This window comes from Sinohyriopsis cumingii, chromosome 4 (genome assembly GCF_028554795.1).
Source record: "Sinohyriopsis cumingii isolate HCF-2022 chromosome 4, ASM2855479v2, whole genome shotgun sequence".
NCBI lineage: Eukaryota > Metazoa > Mollusca > Bivalvia > Unionida > Unionidae > Sinohyriopsis > Sinohyriopsis cumingii.
The window spans coordinates 109,308,503-109,320,559 of record NC_142964.1 but is presented as its reverse complement, the minus strand read 5'-3'; the positions used below and the strand labels follow the sequence as shown (position 1 = coordinate 109,320,559).

The following is a 12,057-nucleotide window of genomic DNA, read 5'->3' as shown; positions in this document are numbered from 1 at the left end:
CCCACGATTTCTCTCCATGTTAAATTTCCATTGTCCCTAATCTGACCCAGGGGTCTTTTTAATGCTAAGTCCCATTGTCCCTAATGTGCCCCACTTAACTACTCAGGAAGACAGAGGTGAGTGAGATGGCAGTTATCCCTAACGATGAGCACTCGGCCACTCGGGTCCCCCCTGTCTAATTTGTAAGTACGCTGAGGATGAAAAGCCTATTGAGAACAGGAAGGAGTGTAAATGGTAATAACGATAAATGTGTGTGTGTCAGCTTCCGAGTGGTACACAGGGCTTACAAAATCACTCAGCTACGAAGTCCCTATCGGCAAGTTCAACCGTCAGCATACGCGCTATGAGCAAGATTGGATGTATGTGTTATGTACAAGGAGCCTAAACAAATTAACCATGTTGATGAAGATTGTCATGATTCTGGCGAGCTACAAATTAGGTGAGTCTGACAGATAAGCTGACATAATAAAGATGCATAATTATGTAGAACAACGCATATTTTCAAGACTTCCGTTAAACATTGTGATTTGTGTCAACAATGAGCTAACAAACATTATCTTCGTTACTGACAATGCATGGCTTTTCCGACACGTGACAAACATAATTCTTGTGCATTGCTACTTTAATTGAGTTAATTTTCTTTCATTATCAAAGAAGAAATAGTTCGTTTTCGGTTTTATAAAAAAAAAATACTTATTTATATGCATAGTATTATAAAGAAATATATGTCATGTGGAATACGCATATCAATACATTTCATTCCATGATTCATAACTATTTTCAGGATTTATTGTAAAGGAACAGCATATATAGAAAAGAGAACTTGCGGAATATTTGTCTTCAAAAATCCTGATGAACGCTCATGCTAGAAGTGTTGTTTTTCACAAAGTTGACCTTATTTATTTCGTACCACAGGCTACCTCAGCCTACCCGTAAAACTCATTCAGTACCATATAAAGTCACCTATAAGTCGAGTCTAAGTGCAAGCTGCACATACCTATATATACCGTCTCATAATGCGCCAAACGATCTGGGTCAATGCATTTTGTTAGGAGTAATCAATAGAAAAACAACATAGACCTTGATCTACAGGCGCATTATGCGCTGGCCGATCATGGTCAATGTTCTTTTGCAGTTGGATTCAACTTATACATTTTTATCCTACCGCTCCGGTGGCGAGTGGTTAGAGCGTCCGCCTTGGATGCGGGAGGTCGTGGGTTCGATGCCCAGCCGAGTTTTACCAAAGACTTACAAAAATGGTACTAACAGCTGCCTCGCTTGGCGCTCAGCATTGAGAGGTTAGTGTTAGGACTGGTCGGCTTGGTGTCAGTGGCGTTGCTAGGGGGGTGTGGGGGATGCGGACCGCACCGGGTGACACCATCTCAGAGGGGTGACACCAAAATGAAAAATTGCAAATTTTACAGAGCACACACTGCTCGGTCTAGTCGGATTTCATAAGCGGATAACCGATCATAGTTAAATACATAACTAGCAGGCACAGGGTGCCACCATGCAGTCTGCAGAGCGTCTGGTGCTTATTTGAATGAGATACAGAGCTGGTCGGAGCAAAATTTGGAGTTATTTGCGAACGCGTTAATTAATGAGGTAGAATAGATTTGGAGTCCCATGCAGGAGAGAGCGTGTTCAGCCATGCAGGCGCCCCTGTCACTGGATGGGGGGTGGGGTGGGGTGGTGCAGACAGCATCGGGGGACACCATCAGAGGGGGTGACACCAAAATGACTGTTTATAAAAATGTTGAATTTTTGTGCCGGAAGTAGGTCAATGGGGGTGACACCATGAGTAACCGTACTGGGTGACACCAACCCTAGTGACGCCACTGCCTGGTGTCAGGATAATGTACCTGGGTGGGACATCATGCTTCATGTCTGCGCCATGATGCCTCAGTGATAGATGTCATTATAAACTGCCACACTACAGACATCGTAGCGATATGACTGAAAAATTGTTTAAGCTACGTTAAAATCCAGATCACACACACACACACACACACACACACACACATTTATATCCTAGCATTTTAATTATTCAAAGCTATAACACCATCTGAAAATTGTTATATTATGGAAGCTCTTCTTACGCAGCTCAGTTGCTACAGCGTCAGATACCCGTTCAGGCCAGACCGTGTCGGCCGTCTCAGTTTGTCTTTGGGAAAGGCACTTAGCCTGATTCCCTCGCTATTGACATAGAAAATACTATGGTAAAAGTGTCTTGAGAAACCATCTAAACAAAAAAATCTGCCTACTTTGCCGAAATCGGGCCTTCAAAACAGACCCGTTTTGTATGCAATCTTTCGTAACCACTCGGAAACCGAGAATCTGTTACGTCAGTGGATAGAGCCCACTTCGTTTAGCCATCAGCCCTCCAGTACTTAAAATATGTTTTGTAATTACCCAGGGTTTAGACAAAGTTTATCTAATAAAACAACTTTTTAATTTCTTGTCTTGATATCCCGAAACAAGCTTGAATGCTGACACATTCGTGCTTTACGAAATAGGCGTAATATGTGTGTCTGTATACTAGGTATTTCCCATCTTTTAATTAGCACTCGGTCAAATTCCTTTTTGTTGTTGTTCGTACTAACCTTGATAAGTATTTTCACTTAAAGCTTTCGTTATGTTGATCTGACAATAACTGTGTTGACTCTGTGGAGTATTTTATCTGACTAATTGATTGTGATTATATCCCACACACCGTATATGACATTAGTGAAATGTGATCTTCATTATCCGAGCGCGCGCGCGCGCGCGCACACACACACACACACACACACACACACACACATGCATGCGCGCGCGCGCTCAGGTCGAAGAGGGTGTCCAATTTTCATTCTTGGTGTGAAAAACGTATCAGATGTTTGAGAATTATAAAAATGTGAAAGGTGTAAGCAATAAAAACAACAAATAATAATGATGATGATCACAACAGTTACGATTATGTTATCATGACGATGACTATCATGATATAGACGATATTTGCATGCGACGAGTGAATGCGATGATGATGATTGAATGATGGATATATTGTATCTTGTGGATGAAAAACTCTGTATTTTCACAAGTGGCGAAGCCACGAGTAAAAACATTAATGTTTTTCACCAACAATATGAAATATATCCGTTATTCACTTGCAGCAAGCAAATTTGCGTTTTATTTTAGGCTGAAACCTATTGGCTAGCAATATGTACAGCGGGCGAGGTAGCAGATTTCTTATTAGATCCCGCGCTGTGTCGACTTTTTGCCGTTTGTGTTGCAGTGTTTTGTGCATTTTCACCAAGACATTGTAAACAGGAACGCTTGTCCTACCCAATTCAAAGTAAAATAAATAGCACATTAAGGAAAAGCAGAATGTGCATATTTTTGGATTTCAACTCGGTACAATCTTCAATGGGAAGCGGTCGTACTTACCACGACACGACGCTTGTGTCCAACAATTTCTTGGTCATAATGTCGTGTCTAGTGACGGTCATTTAGAAAATATTGATTTTGATTGACTCCAGTGAATTATCAAGATTAGTTCCCTCAGAAAATCCAGAAATTCACGGCCTAGTATAAAAAAGATGATATAAACGAGTAAATATCGGACATATACACCAAGTTTTGTAAATGTACATTTATATTTGCCTATTCAGATTCCCATAATACACACACAAAATGGTGAATGTACTATACAATTTAAATATGCAACATCAATTTTTGCATAATACACACACATTGTGGTGTACTTGCCACATCAGTTGTCTATGATACACACTCAATATAGTGTACTTGCCACATTTCACATGATGCACACGCAATGTGGTATACTTGCGACATCAATGTTACATGATACACACTCAATGTAGTGTACTTGCCACATCACTTTTACATGATACACGCTCAATGTGGTGTACTTGCCACATCAATGTTACATGATACACACTCAATGTGGTGTACTTGCCACATCAATTTTACATGATACACACTCAATGTGGTGTACTTGCCACATCAATTTTACAAGACATACACTCAATGTGGTGTACTTGCCACATCAATTTTACAAGACATACACTCAATGTGGTGTACTTGCCACATCAATTTTACAAGACATACACTCAATGTGGTGTACTTGCCACATCAATTTTACAAGACATACACTCAATGTAGTGTACTTGCCACATCAATTTTACAAGACATACACTCAAAGAGGCGTTATATACATTTAGATTCGTCACAACAATTTTACAAAATACACAATTTGCATGACAAATGCCATTTAACACAAGGTAACAACAGCTACATATCTACTTAATAGTAGTAACAGTCTAAATAACAGATGTCATTATTTTATCTAAAGTGTTAGTTGATCAGACTATTGTTATAAATATATGTTTCATACATTTTGTTACCCAAGCGAGCCAAATATCTATTTTTCAGAGCAACAATCGTTCTCCTTATATTTTTATATCTCCCTTTGGTAGGATACCCCCCCCCCCCCCCCCCCACACTGCTAATACAGACTAGTCCTCAGAAAGACAACTGGCTGCTAGGTATCTATGTACACTACTCTGGTACCCTGCGATCCCCACGATGTCATGAGCTTAGCGAAGATGGCTATAAAAGACTAAAGGCACATCTACTGAAATAAAATTAAATATTAATTGTTGTTCTAAAATTTAATGCCAATATAGTTTTCAATGAAATTATATTCAATCCTGATTGTTGAATGCACTACAACTTATATGTCATAAAAATTCCTCATGATAATTATTGATTAATATGAACTTTACAGTGGTGACCAGGTACAAAACTTGGTCTGTCCTTAGAAATAACAGGGTACTAGGGGTCTCTTAAAACACGCGCAACTTTCATTGTGATATCACAACAAACGACATTCAATCGACTTAGGCTGACCTCGTCCAAATATGCCCACGTTCTTAAACACTGATTTTGCTGTATGTATTTCTCAGTGCGTATGAATAATGACGTCATGAAGTATATGTATGTATGATAATCCATATAAAGCGAATACTCGCTTTTTAAAAGGGCGTGTAATTTGATTGAAAGAAAGACATCCGTTACTGAAATAACCGGTACTAAACGACTACAAAACTTCCGTGACTTGTATAATACCACTGTTATGAATTTCTTACAGCTGATACGCTGTAATAGTCTAAAGATCGAGAGATGGATATTTTGTTGTTCGGCTATCTATAGCTCGTTCTTTGGGTCTGAACGAGACTATTACGCCATCTTGGATTTTACGCCATCTTGGTTTTAAATGGGCATTCTTTATAAATTTGCTACTGCAAGATCTACTCCCCTTGTGTATACTTAGCTAAACGGGGAACAACTTAAACCATACTTATTTCATTCACAATCTTTACTTTTTGGCGAGTCGATTGATAGCATGAACTCAAGTCGCAATTTACACATTTACAGCGGTTTCCGGTGCAATGAACCACGTGATGGTATCGTTAATACATATTTAAATTTGTTATGAAATAATACACACAATAATCAAAACATTGACATAAAGCCTTTAAGAAAAGTGTATTTTACATTTCACATCAGTCACGCAGTAGGTAAAAATCTATTCTGAACAGTGCAAGCATGGTGCATCTACTGTACTAATTATTCCGATAATTTCACACTTAAAATTGTAAACAAAATTAGTTCACGGACACAGAAGAGAACTTCCTTATAACGTTAAATTGACATCTAAATGCTATGAAGACCATTCTTCAACTCTAAGAATGATGCATTGCTACTGAATATCATGGAATCTGTGCCGCACGAAAGTTTGTTGAGCACGAAAGCTCAGAATCCCTATTGGACTTTGTGTTATGTATTTTAATTTGTAATTTGTATTTGTTTTTTTTTTCTCAATTATTAAATGTTATCTTTAAGTGTGTTGTGAATGTGACCTTGTCCAAAATCAAGTTCATGTTGTACCTGACTAAAGACACTGATGTTGTTTTTAGTTTGTCAACAAATAATACGTAGTTACTATTTTTGGTAAGAGTGTGGGTTAAATATTAGGATTATTACCCATAGAAGTAAAGCTATTTATTTGGGTCTGGGTTTAGGACATCGGCATTCCTCATTAGTCTACCTGATGTTTACCACATTCTTATTATTATTTTAGTAACAGATTTTATCTTGGAATGTTGTGGAATGGAAAATTCAATTAAGATATAGTATTTCCAGAAACTATTAAACGTGATATAGGTGAAGTGGAGGGCTTTATAATTTTGTTTATCTAGAAACTACTTATTCATTCTGCAAGACTTTGATGCAGAATCATTTGTATTGTCGTGTTCAGTATTTTAATTTAGGTTGAATTATTTATTCAAAATTTTATTGACTGGAACTACAAAGTGTTCTTAAAAATCTTCTTGGACAAAAACATTAACACGGAATAATCTTCAATTCAGACAAGAGCATTTTATATAATATTATTGTGTTTAATTGGAAGAGTGTTATTACATCATCACACTTCAAGCTACTGGCACATTAATACATTCAAGACACACGGTTCCGGTGGCCTAGTGGTTAGAGCGTCCGCCTCGGATGCGGTGGGTCGTGGGTTCTATCCTCGGTCGAGTCATATCACAGCCTTACAAAAATGGTACTTACAGCTGCCTCGCTTGGCGCTCAGCATTAAGAAGGTAGTGTTAGGACTGGTCGGCCTGGTGTCAGGATAATGTGACTGGGTGGGACATCATGCTACATGTCTGCGGCGTGATGCCCCAGTACTAGACATCACTATAAACTGTCACACTACAGACATCGTAGCGATATGACTGAAAAATTGTTAAAACTACGTTAAAAATCCAAACCACACACGCACGCACACATTCAAGATATATCAAGATATATATATATATATATATATATATATATATATATATATATATATATATATATATATATATATATCGTAGAGACATTTAATACGGAAAAGATTAATGAACGTCTGAGTACTGGTTACAGGTTGTGCAAGATGCGAGAGCGATGAACAGGAATATCCTCCTTATGACGGCTGGTACAACAATTTGAATAACCCAGACTGGGGAGCGGCAGGTAATGAATAATTATTTACAACAAGACTCTTGTCTTAAAAGCTGTACATACTCACTTTAAAGATTGTGACAAAGGAAGATTCTTTAATACTGACCACGTATTTTGGTGGTTTAGTAGGGGATGATTCATGGCATTAGTTGGAGCTGCCATTCTGGGGTGATTATACATGGTATGAATTAGGAGTGTGGTTACGTGTTGATTATATATGGCATGATTTTGGGATGTGGTTACCTGTTGATTATATATGGCATGATTTTGGGATGTGGTTACCTGTTGATTATATATGGCATGATTTTGGGATGTGGTTACCTGTTGACTATATATGGCATGATTTTAGGATGTGATTACTAGTCACAAAAACATGAACAAATTCATCGAATCACTACTTCCAACGCCTCATTCATTTTTGTTGTACGTTTCCAGATCGTGAAAAATAATTTCCTATACTTCCGTGTAGGAAGTGCTTCCGTCCTGTTAGTCAGCGTCAAACCGTCAATTTGTTCATGCTTGGCATATTTTTATCGATTCCCCACCAATCCCACCATATTATATACATCTAGTACAGATAGCCTAGTAGATTTAATATTTATTGTTTAAAAGCAACGATAACTTTGTGATCTATTCAGCTCATAGGAGCATGTGTTATTTATAACATTTTGTCCTTAAGTGTAAAGAAAAAAAAGATTGCGTCAGAAAAAATAATTGACTGATTTGAAGGGCAGTTCCAATTCATGCAGAAGAAAAACATTGATCCCTGACCACTCCTTCGTCTCTTATTTTCTTTGAATTTATCGTAAAGAACCTTATATATATATATATATATATATATATATATATATATATATATATATATATATATATATATATATATATATATATATATATATCTGACAGAATTGTAAGATCTTTACATTTTATATTGCATCCAAGAGGTTTATGTTTATTCGAACGTTTTTTTTTTATTGTATCTTTCTAATGTTTGTAATTATTTATCTTTACATTTTTGGGAGAATTTAATTCTTAATCAGGACCACATAATCTGTTTTGTGTTGACGTGCCACTAAACCCTATGCACACATACATATCACAGGAATGTTACAAGAAATATATAGCTTCTCGTTAATGGCCTGGCACAAACACGATTTTAATATTGGCTTGTAATAAGTAAACAGTACTGGAGATAGTATCTCACTTATTACTGTTCAGATACTCCCTTGAGAAGAGCGAGCAAGGCCAGTTACTCCGATGGTGTGTATGAACCCTCTGGCAAAGACCGACCTAACCCGTTTGATATCAGCCGAGCTGCCCACCAAGGCGAGACGGGGATTTCATACCGCGGACGTACAGCCATGCTGGTCTACTTCGGTACGAATATGTCATATTCTGGTGTACTAAATATGCATAAAATAATTTCCTCTACAAAATCAATATTTACTGTATATATCAACTTAAATCATAACATGACCAGTTGAAAATATATTAGCATAAAAATCAACCCTTATGGAATTAGCTGAATACATACTACTTTATTAAAGGAGAACATACACAATTATGACGGTTTGGATGCTTGAAAGAGCCTTTAGGTCATTCACATTTCCAATTATCTCTTGCGGAAACATTCTACGATTTGTAATCGCAATCCGTGAAACCAAACGGTACATATAAATAAGTTTATTTATTTATTTATTAATTTATTTATTTATTTATCTATCTATCAACTGACCTGCAATTTAGGCCAGCAACTTGTGGAAGAGATAATGGATGCTCAATCACCCGGATGTCCAGTGGAGTTCTTCAATATAAAAGTGCCTCCGAATCATGTACTGAACCCGGAGGGTAAGTCGGACCTGGAGATGCCGCTTAGAAGAACCCGATATGATACAAATACAGGGCAATCACCAAATAATCCCAGACAACAGGTGATTTAGTAACACGTTTAGGAAGTATATATTTAGAGAGTACACTAATCCTACTACCACCACTATCGCTATCGCTATCATGGTCTTCATTAATATACCCGCACAATAACACCTCACTTCTCCTCACAATACATCATTACACATCACTCACTACACATCACTACCGATACAATCCTATACTATAAATCGATCTTCAAGTCTTATCACCTTTACTATTGCACATACAACTGCGGTTTTCTAATCTGATAAATCGGTTACGATATGATATAATCCAAGTCAGTAGTGATACAGAATATCATTGTCTGTAGACCTTCTTTGTTTGCATGCTTATTAATATATATGTTGTACACACACACACACACACACACACACACACACACACACACACACACACACACATATGATATTTAAAATACACTCAACTAACACGGCTTTAAAAGCGATGTTAATTGTTTGCATGTTTGTTAATACATATGTTGTTTGCATGCTTATTAATATATATGTATATATGTTGTACACACACACCTTATATATATATATATATATATATATATATATATATATATATATATATATATATATATATATATATATATATATATATATATATATAACATAAATTACAAATAACATCGTTTTTAAAGTGTTGGCAAAAAGAAATTTGATATACCAGTGCTATTGGTGTATCAAATCGTGATCAACCGATGGAGCAATAATATGCAAATATAAACATTCTTGCAACGGATCCCTAGCAACTGTGTGCTGTCCACTCAATATTGATTAATAATGCATGAAAATAACGATCAAAAGTATTAATACTCCCCGTTTTCTAAATGACTTTGATATGGTACACAATTTTATCACAGTCCTTTCTACTTTACGTTCCCCCTCTCCTCCCACGCACAATGAACAAAATGTGCAGAAATCTGGAGTGAGAGATACAAAAAATTTGGGCTGGATGAAAACCTTGAAATTGAATTTACACCAAGTAACCCACAAGAATATTGTTCGTCGTAACGGTATGTGTGCACCTACCTTGGAATTTATCTACAGTGTTTATATAATAAATGATACAAAGTTGCAAACCCTATCGACATTATACGGTACATTATACGGTAACTGCCTCGGTTACGTGGTGTACATGCTGTGATGTATTTAATGTTTTGTTGATGTTGTTCTTTCTTAAACCTATCATGTTCTAAAAATTGATTATTATTAATTAAATAACAAAATGCCCAAAGGCAGTCTCTCTCTGTCTGTCTCTCTCTGGATCATAAAATACGGGCAAAAATGTATGACAAAACAATCCTACAGGATGTTTTCTCGTGTCATCTCACGATTCTCTGGACTTAATCAAACCGACGAAAGGATGAGAGAGAGAGAGAGAGAGAGAGAGAGAGAGAGAGAGAGAGTTAGTTAGTTTTATGGTCGGTAGTAATGTTCTTAAAGCAGAATAATTCGTTAGATCAACTGTAAATATAATCAATAATTTCCTCTTGATGATTCGTCATTTCGCCTGTTTTCTATTCCAAATTAATTTCCACGAGCGGCTACTTGAATGGCTGAACGTTCATGTGAATAGCTAAGCTAACCGTGTGTTTGTAGTGGTCTACTTTCTTCATTAAAATCACCTTTCTTGTTTAACTCGTAAGTGTGTCTTATATTAATTTAAACAATGTGAATACAATTACTAACTCAACAATGAAAACAATAAACTTATTAATATGCAAAGGTGATTGTAAATATTAACAAAAGGCACAGAACTACATTTTGAAGCGGACATACTCGGAAGGGATGTGAGGAGTTCATTCACTCGGTCAATACACAATAGCCTGTAGTCAATCTTAAACTCCGTTCAAAGGGAAAATATATGTCTTTTGTACGTGATATAAATAAAATATATGTACTGTATGTACGCTGAATCAATGATATACCACGCTGTATAACTGTTGCATTAAAAGGAAACGAGGCTTGCCGAGTATCCTTTTAATGAAAAACTTATACGTATCGTCTTAGATCATTGATGCAGCGTACATACTATATATATATATATATATATATATATATATATATATATATATATATATATATATATATATATATATATATATATATATATATATATATATATATATATATGTTTGTGTGTCGCTGATAATAAAGCTGAGTGAGATAACTCCCTTTTTGGATGGTCAATTAATCTACGGTCCCTCCAAAGCCTGGACGGATGCAATTCGGGAATTTAGGGGTGGCCGGTTGCTTGGTACGAACCCTGCCGAGATTATGATGGATTTCCCCGTCGAAAACAATATCCGGCTTCCGTTCGCAAATCCCCCAGTGACAAAGGACCACCAGCTGAAACCAATCCGAAGATTCTACCGTAAGTAATTAGAATGAGTAGTATAACTTTTCTTTTTTGTTATTCAATGCTATACGTGGGCATAATAGTGCTTCATAATTTAAGGTTAATACATTGTGAATCGTTTTTAGTTAAGAAAAGAACTTTTACTGTATGTGCCCTAGTTCTTATTTTTTAGTTCGAGTCTAAGAGCCTTTGTGTATTGTTTTGTCTTTTGAGCGATTTATTTTCTTATATGTATATTAATAAACATGTTCAAATAAAACGACACTATTTTTAAAACTAAGCATGCCCGGTTGATTCTATATTCAATAATATTTAACATATTTAAGGTTTAGGAAATCCAAGGGGTCATGAGAATCCTTTCCTTTTGGCCTTCGGTGTCCTTTGGTTCAGGTGGCACAACTACGAGGCAGGGAGGATTCTTCTGAGAAATAAATGGGACCCAGTCAAGGACGACGAAAAAATATTCAACAGGGCACGTGCAAAGGTTATCGCGCAATATCAGGTAAAATGTGAGATACTAGGAGAAAGATTATTTATTCCAATTAACAAAGTCTTGAATTCGATAAATTGTGTGGTTATATCCTGAAATAGGCTTAGATATAGACACCAACGCAAATTTCGGACAACAGTTACAAAAGCATGCACAAAAATCCCAACAATAAATAAATATAAAAAAATCAATGTATCGCC

At 36.4% G+C, this 12,057-nt stretch overlaps 1 protein-coding gene across 1 annotated transcript in view; it reads left to right on the top strand.

Moving 5' to 3' along the window:
- Positions 1-273: 273 nt before the first annotated feature.
- LOC149801861 (dual oxidase 2-like) overlaps positions 274-12,057 on the top strand; it is an 85,416-nt gene continuing 73,632 nt past the window's right edge. Inside the window, exons 1-6 of the mRNA XM_089956227.1 lie at positions 274-439; positions 6,994-7,083; positions 8,290-8,448; positions 8,818-9,002; positions 11,166-11,382; positions 11,694-11,869. Of these exons, the coding sequence (XP_089812353.1) occupies positions 358-439; positions 6,994-7,083; positions 8,290-8,448; positions 8,818-9,002; positions 11,166-11,382; positions 11,694-11,869 (909 nt within the window). The 5' untranslated portion in view covers positions 274-357. The remainder of the gene's footprint in view (positions 440-6,993; positions 7,084-8,289; positions 8,449-8,817; positions 9,003-11,165; positions 11,383-11,693; positions 11,870-12,057) is intronic.